The sequence below is a fragment of the Echinops telfairi genome, unplaced genomic scaffold (genome assembly GCF_000313985.2).
Source record: "Echinops telfairi isolate 266 unplaced genomic scaffold, ASM31398v2 ScPeMD7_45;HRSCAF=164, whole genome shotgun sequence".
Classification (NCBI taxonomy): domain Eukaryota; kingdom Metazoa; phylum Chordata; class Mammalia; order Afrosoricida; family Tenrecidae; genus Echinops; species Echinops telfairi.
Genome location: NW_022103943.1, coordinates 345,858 through 357,664, shown reverse-complemented (window position 1 = coordinate 357,664; position 11,807 = coordinate 345,858). Strand labels below are relative to the sequence as shown.

The following is an 11,807-nucleotide window of genomic DNA, read 5'->3' as shown; positions in this document are numbered from 1 at the left end:
GCAATGAATGTACAAATGTGCTTCACACAATTGATGTACGTATGGATTGTGATAAGAGTTGTATGAGCCCCTAATAAAATGATAAAAAAAAAGAGAGAGAGACATCTAGGTGAATTGGCCCTGGCCAATGGACTTGTCATACTTTGAGGTCATTGCTTCCTGCTCCCCACACACATCCTGCTGTACCCTTTGTTTTATGATTTGATCATCAAGCCTTGGCATGAAGAACTTTAGTCAGATTCTGATCATGATGCCTTTCCCTTGGGGTATCTGATGGCAACTGTCAGCTACGTGGACAGGTGTGTACCATGTTTATCCCCAGTTATGGCTATACTAATTTTCTTCTCAAGGTGCCAGGTTTACTCTGATTTATTTAACTTTGGCTAGGGAGAGTGTAAAGATTATCAGATAGTGTCCATTATTCCAAGAGTGTCTCAGGCAGCACATTTTAGGAGAGAGAGGCTTCAGGTCAAGGAAGGCAGCAGAGTGAAGAGGAAGACAAGAATTGTGATGCAATTTTCATTGGTGTGAGGGAAGGGTGAGTGAGGCAGTGAGCCTTCTACTTTTTGTTAAGGCATTTGATTTGCTAGCTTAAAATTGCGTTTTTGTTTGAGATTTTGTGTTTGCTTTTTTCTACTAGGGAATTTTGCATTTCTGACTTTGATTTCTGGTTCTGGATTGGAACCTGGGATTCTACTTAGGCCTAGTGTTCATTTCAAAGCTGCAAAAGCCACTTACACTTGCCTGTAACACCTTTGCCTTCCCGTCTTACACAGGATATGATCTTTGGTCTTTTATTTGCATGCTCTACTACTCTTTTATTCATTGGAGAGAAGCAACTAAAGAGATCTGGGCTGACTTGCTGGCTACTTTCTTTGCTGGGCTCCAACTTATCTTCTATGTACACAGCTCTTAGAGTTCAAAGGCCTTTGGTGCCCTTTGCCCAACCTTTCACTCCTGTAACCAAGCCCCCATTGGTACATACAGGAGCAGAGGCGGGCCAGGACTAAGAGAAAAAAGAGAAGAGACTGAGGAAAGGTTATCAGAAGGCATAGAGGCCCACAGACGTACACTCCTCATCCCAGCCCTGACCACCTGCTTCTGTGGTCACAACAGAAAAACCTACTAGTGAGTTGGAATTAAGGCCTCGGACCTTTGGACAGTATTATCATTAACTACAATACCCAAGATGTCCCGAGAGATGGGAGAACTCACCCAAACCAGGCTGCAGAAGATCTGGATTCCACATAGCAGTGGCATCAGTGGGCTGCAACGGAGAAGGGGCTGTAAGTGGGGTTTGCTTGTGTGGGATTTGAGTGGTGGTGGTAGAGTGGGTAAAAGAAGAGAGCAAAATGTGCACCCTTTCCACCCCCCTCTTTGACTTAAAGGTAGGAAGAGATGAGTAACTGGATAAAATAGCTATAAGACAAAGGCTAATGTCATAGAAGGGGAAAGCAGAAAAAGAGAAAAAATAGGTAAAACAGAAAAAGAATAAAGGTTAGATCAATGGTTCTCAACCTTCCTAATGCCACAATCCTTTAATGCAGTTCCTCATGTTGTGGTGATCCCACAACCATAAAACTATTTTCGTTGCTACTTAATAACTGTAATTTTGCTACGGTTATGAATAGGGCAACCTCTGTGAAAGAAGGGGTTGAATGACCCACACGTTGAGAACCGCTGGGTTAGATAAAGACCAATTTAATCAGTGGGATCTGTGGTTAAGAACTTTTCCATACTTATCCAGCGATTATTTAGAACACTTCTTATTTGAAACTTGAGGTTTAAAAAATCATGGTCACTGGAATCGAGTTGATTATTCCAGTGACCCTATAGAACACAGTAGAACTGCTCCATAGGTTTTCTGAGGCTGCAGCTTGCTTCATATTTTTCCCACTGAGTTGCTAGTGGATTCCCACTGTGAACCTTTCAGTTAGCAGCCCAACACTTAGCTTAGCAGGGATCATTTTGAGGTTTCTAATTTGATGATGATAGGCTAGAATGTTTCATTTTGGTGATCTAAGTGAAGTGTCTAGAGTGCCTGAGTGAAATAAGGTGATGATTTCTGGCATCATATCTTAGGGGACACGTCAAAACAGTACCACACTACTTGTCACTATTGTGCCTCTCCTTTCCTAAGCTGCCTCTTATAAGTCTATACCTAACTGACTTGGAAAAGCTGGGTGTCATATTTCCCGCATTGCCTTCTTGGCACATTCCTGCATTGCCTTCTTTTGCTCTTCTGGACATTGGAGAAAGAAGACATTAATTCTCTTAGAGATAATCTCCTAATTTCATGTACACATTAAAAATTTAAGAAATGACAGGGGCAAAGGAGAAGCAAACCAAACAAAATATTTTTTGAAAGCTGGAGTGAACAAGGGACAGTTATGAACCAAGGTGCTTACAGTCCAAGGATTATGGTCTAAGGAGTCATAAGGTAGCCTGAGATAAGGCACTATAGACTGTAGAATGTAGACATCTCAAGGACATGCTGACCCAGGTTCCACTATTCTAATGCTAGAGGATGTCTAGACTCAAGACTAGTGAAGGAAGGAATAATCACTAAGGGAATCCAGAAAAGTGTAGTTTGTGGAATATAGTATATAGACAATTGAAGGTGGATGGAGGAGGAAAATGATGAGAGTCAACTTCCTGTTCTCCATTCTTCTCTCTACCAGTAGTTTCCCTCATTTATCAAGAGCCTAGATGAGAGGGAATTATGCTAATGCCCACTTACCCACCATTTTTGGTTCTTCCAAGGGGTCAACAGGGTTTAGCTGTGTGTTAGTCTGGGTAGACTAAAGAAACAAAATTCATAGCCACTAATGTGTACAAGAGAAAGCTTTATATAAAGAGTAACCAAAAATTGAGAAAACATCCCATCCCAGTCCAGATCAAGTCCATAAGTCCAATATTAGCCCATATGTCCAATACCAACCTAGAAATTCCTCTTCAGACTCATGCAACACATACAATGATGCTGAATGCAGGAAGATCATAGTCCAGTGGGTGGAAAGTCTTGTGGATCTAGTGGCAGTGGAGGCATCTCAGCACTGGCAGGGTCTCCACGTGGCTCTTCCAACTCCAGGGCTCTAGCGTAGCTCCATGAGTCTTGTCAACAGAAATGTTTAGCAGGGAGTGAGCGTGTATCTGGCCTCCAGTAAGATATTTATCTCTGTGCCTTCCAAAGAGGTCATCAAGCTGCGACCTGATTGACAGGCTAGACTCCACCCCTTCACTCTTAATAGTCTCAAGTTGACACCAGATTATTTAACTACCACAAGCTGGCAGGCAGGCAAGTCACTTGGCACACATAGGTACTTCATATATTCCTGGGAACTCTAACTTTCAGGTTAGAGAGCTAATTAACCAAAATAGCCCATTATAGTCTCTTTAATATAGAAGATACTAAATAAATATGTATGTACTTTAGTTCTGCATCTCCTTTTCATCAGCTATAAAACATAATTAATATTTACCTCCTAATGTTACTGGGATGATTACTGATTAAAATGTTTTAGACCCAGAGTGTCTAGGTTTGAGTCCCTTCTCTACCACCTCTTGCCTCTGTGACCATGGACAAGTTTCTTAACCCCTCTCTGTTTGTATCTTCTAACTTATAAATGAAGCTAGTAATTGTGCTGTGGTGATTAGATTGGCCACAGCATATAAACTGCTTAAATAAGTGTCCATCATATGCTCAGTAACTCAGTAACTGCTAGCTATAATCATTATTATTTAAACAAGAAAATAGATGCATGGTCTTATTGTCCAATCTCCTCAGTATCAAGCCCAGAGTCTGGAATACAATAGCTCCTTATCAAATGTTCATTATATGTCATTTCTATGCTACCATTCACTATAGCTAGATATGAAACTATACCATTCACTATAGCTAGATATGAAACTCTGGGTATACAAGATAATTACTCAATAGTTAACTGAATTATGTCAGGTCACAAATCTCAAAATCCTTGAGAAACCAAAAACCAAACTCACTGCCATGGAGTCAATTTTGACTCATAGTGACCTCATAGTTGTTGCCAAATCCTGTCCTCTATGACGTCTGTTCCACATCCCATGCAGGGGAGACCAGGCTGTTGATACCAGACAGGTCTGAAATACCTTGTTTGAACCAGTGACTGTATAAGATCTAGCTGGTCCCCACCACACACGGGGGCTAAGTGGATGAAAGAGGCAAACAATCTATTAATAAGGTTATTCAGAGGATTAAAATCATTAACATGTGTAAAGTGTTTGAACAGTTGTAGCCATTCTTCTGTGACTCTCTTTTCTCATTCAACACTATATTTATGTGAGTCCTGCATTGTTACATCAAGTTGTAGCTTGCTCATTCTCCTTTCTGTACAATATTCACTCATGCATTCTCACTATCATCAAGCCAATGCAGATTCATAGCAACCCTGTAGGACTAGTTAGTTAATTGTGTTAATTAGTTAATAGTTAACTAGTTAGTTAATTAACTAGTTAGTTAATTTTTAGTTAACCCTGAGTTAGTTAATTGTGCCAGCCTGGCCGATAATCACATGTGGGGCTGGTTGAAAGGCGGAGGGATAAATGGGTGGTGAAGCCTCGCCTTTCTAGTTCTCGGGTCTCTTGTTTTGTGATGGTTGCACCGGGTGCAGCTGCCTTAGCAGTTCCCTGCTTCAGCTTGCAAGATTGACTTCCTACAAGACATCCCCAAGGAGAAGCTATATGGACCTATCCTGATGCAGCCCTGGGTGCTGGAGCAGCCGTATGGAGACCCCTGCTAGTGCTGAGATGCTTGTTCGCTCACTGACTCAACTTTCCTCATGCAGTCGGCATTATTGCCTCTGTTTTGTGAGGTGAAGGACTTTGTGGACTGGTGTTGGGTATGGGTTAATGTTGGACTTGTGGGCTTGGGCAGCATTGGGTTGGGATGTTTTCGTGATGCACATTTTCTTTGTATAAATGAGTCGCTGTGGATTTGTTTCTCCAAAGTACCTAGACTAATACAGACAGGGTAGAACTGCTCCTGTGAATTTCTAAGACTGTAACTCTTTACAGGAGTAGAAAGCCCAGTCTTTCTCCCAAGGAGCAGCTTGTTTTGAATATCTGACTTTGCAGAAGCCCAATGCAAAAGTACTATGCCACTAAGGCTACATTTTATAAAAATCTCACAGTTCATTTACTATTGATGAGCATTTAGGTATTTTCTAATTTGGTTATGATGAAGAATTCTGCAGTGATTATTACACGTCTTATCCTTCTTATTATGAAATGTCTTGGCTGTTTTTCCATTGCCCTTCCCCATAAAATGTTAGAATCAGCTTTTATAGTCACACACACACCTTTTGGTATTTTGCTTGTAAGTACGATCAATCTATAAAATTGGTATGTTTCATATTGAATCTCCCCTAAACAAGGTGTGTCTTTCTATTTATTTTTACTTTTTTCATGTTACTGGGATAAAATTTCATAATGCCCCCCTAAAATTTCACAATTCAATATTTAAAGAGTCCATTGATTAAAGATGTGCAAAGCCCTTTATACTTTGTTTTTGTTGTAATTGTAAACAATACTTTTTAAAAAATAAACATTCACATTTTATACGTTTGTGGCTAGTATACACATTTCAAGTACAGATTGGACACACTGAACACTGATGACAAAAGATTAGATGATTTGTGGGATGACCTTAGGAACATCACACACGAAGAAAGCAAAAGAACATTTAAAAGACTGGAAAAAATAGAAGACCAAAACGGATGCCAAAAGAGAGTCTAAAACTTGCTCTTGAATACAGAGATACTAAAGCAAATAGAGGATATGATGAGGTAAATGATTTTAACAGAAAATTCCAAAGGGCAGTTTGAGAAATACAAACTAAAGCACTACAATGAAATGTGCAAAGACCTGCAATTAGAAAACCAAAGGGGAATATACTCACCATGTCACAAGCTGAAAGAACTAAAGAAAAAAAATCAAGCCTCAAGTTAAAATATTGAAGGGTTCTATGGGTAAACTATTGAATTGGGTAGGAAACATCAAAAGAAAATGGACAGAATACAGAGTCAGGAACTGGTCGACATTTAACTATTTCAAAAAGTAGCATATAATTAAAAAATGATATTCAAGGAAAAATTTCAAGGTGCATTGAGGCATTACCAAAAAACAAGGCTCAGGCAATTAACAGAATACCAATTGCAATGTTTCACCTCATACAGTACTGAATGCAGTCACTAGTCTATGTCAAGAAATTCGAGACAACTACCTGGCCAACCAAAATGTGTCCATTCTAAAGAACAGAATTCATAAATTTTGGAATATTTTATTTCACATGCAAGCAAAATTTTGCTAAACGTAATTTAAAAATGAATGCAGTAGTACATGGACAGGGAGCTGATGAAAATTTAAGCTTTAATCAGAAGAGAACATGGCATGAGGGATATTATTGTTGATGTCAATTATGTCTCTTATAGCAGAGAATACCTGTTTAGTCTGGGTACTTTAGAGAAACAAATCCACAGAAACTCATGTATAAGAGACAGTTTTACATAAAGGTTAAGTGCATCTCAAGAAAATATCCCAACCCAGTGCTGCCCAAGCCCACAAGTACAACATTAGCCCATATGTCCAACACTAATCCACAAAGTCCTCCTCCACCCACAAAACACACGCAATGATGCTGACTGCAGGAGCAAAGTCAAATCAATGAACGTGTAAGCATCTCAGCGCTGGCAGGGGTCTCCAGCACCCAGGATTGCATCAGGGTAGGTCCATGTGGCTTCTCCTCAGGAATGTTTTTCAGGAAGTGAGCCTTGCCAGCTGAAGCAGGGAACTGGTAGCTGCACCCTCTTCCAACCATCAGAAAGCAAGAGACTCTGGAACTAGAAAGATGAGGCTCACCAAGCCATTTATCTCGCTGCCCTTTAATTAACCCCACATGTGTTTATTGGCCAGGTTGGCACAATCAACTTTAACTATCACAATACCCCAAAGATGTTTACTTGTGTTTTATTTCCTATGCAAAATCTTTCGAGTATATGAATTGTAACAAACTATGGATAACATTGTAAAGAATGGAAATTTTAGAACACTTCATTGTATTCATGTGGAACCTGTATGTAGACAAAAAGACAGGTGTTCAGACAGAACAATAGGGATAATGCATGACTTAAAATCAGGAAATATATATGTCAGTTGTATCCTTTCATCATACTTACTCATTCTGTATACTGAGCAAATAATCAGAGAAGTTAGGCTATATGAAGATTGAGTCATCATGATTGGAGGAAAACTTACACCGTTGATATGCAGATGATACAATCTTACTTGCTGAAAATGAAAATGACTTGAACGTGTTAATTCGGGTAGACTAGGGAAACAAATCCATAGCCACTCATATGTGTATAGGAAAGAGCTTTACATACAAGAGCAATTGAATACTGAGAAAATATCCCAGCCCAGTCCAGATCAAGTCCAGAAGTCTGATATTAGCCCATATGTCCAATACCAATCTATAAAGTTCTCTTCAGACTCACGAAACACATGCAATGATGCCAAATACAGAAAGATCACAGGCCAGTGGGTGCAAAATCTTGTGGATCCAGTGGTATTCTAAGCATCTCAGCACTGGCAGGGGTCTCCACGTGGCTCCTTCAGCTTCCAGGGTACAGGCTCCATCAGTGTAGTGCCATGTGTCTTGTCATTAGAGCATCTCTCAGGGAGTGAGTGGAGAGAGTGTCTCCCACCTTTGAGGAGGAAATGAGGAGTTCCCAGAATCCTCAGCAGATGGCCATGCCCACTCAGAGGCCTCATTGGCTATGACCCTATAGACAGACTAGACTCCACCTCTTCACTCTTAATCCTCTCAAGTCCCAAATTGACACCAGATTATATAACTAACACAAAGCACTTACTGAGGAAGCCTACACACTTCAGTATGGATTATGACTCAGTGTAACAAAACAAACTCCTGACAACTAGACCACATCATGATAAATGGAGAAAAGATTTAAGTTGTCAAGAATTTCATTTTAATTGGATCTACAATCAACACTCATGTAAGAAGTAATTACAAAATCAAATGACATAATGCATTGGACAAGTCTGCTGCACATGACCTCTTTAAAATGTTGAAGAGAAAGGATGCCACTTTGAAGACTAAGGTGCACCTGACTTAAGCCATGGTATTCTCAATCACCTCATATATATGTAAAGGTTGAAAAATGAATAGGAAAGGCCAAAGAATAATTGATGCATTTGAATTACAGTGCTGTCAAAGAATATGAAAATATCATGGGCTTCCAGAAGAACAAATACATCTATTTTGGAAGAAGTACAACCAGAATGCACCTTAGAAGCAAAGATGGTGAGACTTTGTTTCACAAGCTTAGGAAATGTTGTCAGGGAAGACTAGTCCCTGGAAAATAGCATCATGGTCAAGTCGAGGAAGACTGTCAAGGAAATAGATTGACACAGTGACTGCAACAATGAGCTCAAATATACCAACTAATGTGAGGATGGCTCAGGACTGAGCATTGTTTCATTCTGTGTGTATGGGGTTGCTATGTGTCAGAATACACTCAAAGGCACCTAACAACAAAATAATTGTTCATATTATTCTGTTAGGATCCCTTTTACGTCAATTGGATAAAACTGTACTCTGCTACATTTCTGATTTCGATTATTTGTGTCTTATTTCTCTTTCTTTGTCATACTTTGCTCACACTTTATTGCTTGCTTCTTTAGGGTACATACTAAGTAGAGGGATTGCTGACTCATATGGTATTTCTATTGTTTGAGGAAGTGCCACACCTGTTTCTACAATGGTTTTAACGTTTAACAGTCCCACCAGCAGTGTATGAGGGTTCCATTCTGTCTCCACATGTTCCAATGGTTGTTATTTTCTACTTTTTTGAACTTTGCTACACATACTGGTGTGAAATGGTATTTCATTGTTTTGATTTACATCTCATGAATGACTAGTGATCTCAAGCATTTCTTCATGTTTGTTGGTTACCTGGATGTCTGTTTTGGTTAACTGTCTTTTCATGTCCTCTGCCAATTTTTTCCCAGAAAAATTCTCTATTTTGTCATTCTATTTTAAGCATAATTTTTCTGGATATGGAATTCTGGTTGTTAGACAAATATTTTTGAGTTGCTTTTGACAACTTGGTTTCTGTTGAGAAATGAATTTTTAAAAATCTAACAGTTTCAATGACATATAATTCACATAATACAGTGCAACAATCTAAACCTTTAAAATAATTATGAAATTATTGCAAAAATCAATTTTAGAACACATTTTCTTCTTTGTACTCATTATTTTTTTATAAATAAATCATTTTATTGGGGGCTGTGTTAGTCTGGGTAGACTAGAGAAACAAATCAAGAGACACTCATATGTGTATAAGATAGAGATTTATAAACAAGAGCAGTTGAATATTGACAAAACATCCCAGCCCAGTCCAGATCAAGTCCATAAATCCGATATTAGCCCATATGTCAGGTACGAATCTATAAAGTCCTCTTTAGGCTCTGGAAACACATGCAATGATGCCGAATGCTGGAAGATCACAGGCCAGGGGGTGCAAAATCTCGTGGATCCAGTAGTGGCAGAAGCATGTCAGCACTGGCCAGGGTCTTCACATGGCTCCTCAAGTTCCCAGGGCATGGGGTCTATCAGCCTAGTGTCATGTATCTTGTCAGTAGAGCGTCTCTCAAGGAGTGAGCTGAGAGACCACGTCTCCCGCCTCCAGGGAGGAAACTACAGGAATTCCCAGAATCCTTAGTGGAAGACCATGCCCACACAGAGGCCTCATTGGCTATACAATGATTGACAGATTAGACCCCACCCCTTCACTCATAATCCTCTCAAATTGACAACGGATTATATAACTACCACAGGGGCTCTTACAGCTCTTATAACAGCCCATACATCAATTGTATCAAGCACATTTGTACATAAGTTGCCTTCATAATTTTCAAAATATTTTCTTTCTGTTTGAGCCATTGGTATCAGCTCCTCTTTTTTCCCCTCCCTTCCCCACCCTCTCACCCTCATGGACCCCTGATAAATTATTATTATTTTCATATCTTACAACGCCCGCTTTCTCCCTTCTTCCACATTTTGTTCATCCCTCTGAACAGGGGAGGTAATTATGCACCATTGTGGTAGGACCACTGTTTCTGTTTCTCGCCCCACCTTCCCCCTATCCTCATGGTATTGCTACTCCCATTGCTATTCCTGAGGGGTTTATCTGGCCTGGATTCCATGTGTGGAGCGCTCTTATCTGTACCAGTTTACGTGTTCCTTCCAGTCTAGCCGGATTCATAAGGTAGAACTGGGGTCATGATAGTGGGGAGGAGGAAGCATTAAGGAACTAGAGAAATGTGTGCTGTAAGGCACCCTGGCTGACTCGTTCTTTCCTTGTGACCCTTCTGTGAGGGAATGTCCAATTATGTACAGATGGACTTTGGGTCTCCACTCTGACCCCCATCATTTGCATATATTTGTTTTGGGTTTTCTGGTGACTAATACCTTATCTTGTCTACACCTCATGATCACACAGGCTGATGTGATTTGTTGCTTCCCTGCTAGATGGACGCTTGTTTAGATTCAAGCCTTTAAGATCCCAGATGCTATATCTTTTAATAGCTGGGCACCATCAGCTTACTTCACTACATTTGCATATGCATACATTTTGACTTAAGTGATCGTGTCGGGAAGGTGACCATCACAGAATGCCAAGTTATTAGAATAAAGTGTTCTTGCATTGATGGAGTACTTGAGTAGACACCCAATCAATGCCTGTCTGTTACCTTAATGCTTAACATTTAAATATATGTACATAGACCTATAAATCTATTGTCATATATTAATGTATTTACATACATGCATGCCTAAATTTATGCCTCTATAAATGTCTTTTGATTCCTGGTTCGTTTCTCTATTTCTTCTTTACTTTCCTTCTGTCCCGCTATCATATTCGACCTTCATTCGACTCTGTACTTTCTCTCGGCTACATTGCACTTGATCAAACCCCACAAGGCATTCTATGCCCTCCTCTCCATCACTTTTAGATCTCTTATTGTTTCCTTGTCTCTTGGTTTGTTGGCTCCCCCCTACCTTTCTCCCACCTCCTCCTCTCCCATGTCCCCCCAGAGCTGTTGGCCCCATTGTTTTCTCCTCGGGGTCGGTTATCCTACCTATCCTATATGGATAGACATGATAAAAAGAAAAAAGAAAAGAAAAAAGGAAAAACGAGACAAACAAAAAAACACACCAAGAAATTTTAACCTATAAATATTTCCAGGTCTGTCTGCTGACCCTTCTGAATGTTTTCAAACCTGGTCTGGTGAAGTGACACACCTTGCCCACCGATTCTGAAGTTTATATTCAGGATTCGTCGGGTACTTCATTGTTTTGTTCCCCCTGTTCTGCTGTACTCCCTTTGTGTTTCGCTCCAGTGCGGCAGGGTGGGGCGTCAGACCTGGCACAATTCCCACTATGTGTCTCCAGTGCTGTACCCTGTAGCCCTGTAGGTCAATGAGGGAGCGTCGTGTCTCATGGTGGGGTCAGTCACACGGTCTTTTCTGTGTATTGGCTGCCCTGAGTAGGAATGTTGTTCTCGAGGCTTAGTGGGCCAGGTTTTGGTTCTCTCTCTCTCTCTCTCTCTCTCTCTCTCTCTCTCTCTCTCCCTCCTTCCCTCCCTCCCTCCTTCGTGGTGGGGTGGCCCTGTGGTCCTCTCTGTGCATTGGCTACTCCAAGCAGGGATGTCATCCCCGGGACTTGGTGGGCCATGATGAGGTTTTTT

The 11,807-nt window shown here is 40.4% G+C and overlaps 1 protein-coding gene across 3 annotated transcripts in view; it reads left to right on the top strand.

Annotated features, from left to right (window-relative positions):
* The first annotated feature begins 1,063 nt into the window (after positions 1-1,063).
* The window catches only part of PFKFB1 (6-phosphofructo-2-kinase/fructose-2,6-biphosphatase 1), a 166,275-nt gene continuing 155,531 nt past the window's right edge, over positions 1,064-11,807 (top strand). For all 3 annotated transcript variants that reach the window (XM_045290634.1, XM_045290635.1, XM_004717674.3), the window contains exon 1: positions 1,064-1,286. In XM_045290634.1, coding sequence (XP_045146569.1) covers positions 1,190-1,286 — 97 coding nt within the window. In that variant the 5' untranslated portion in view covers positions 1,064-1,189. The remainder of the gene's footprint in view (positions 1,287-11,807) is intronic.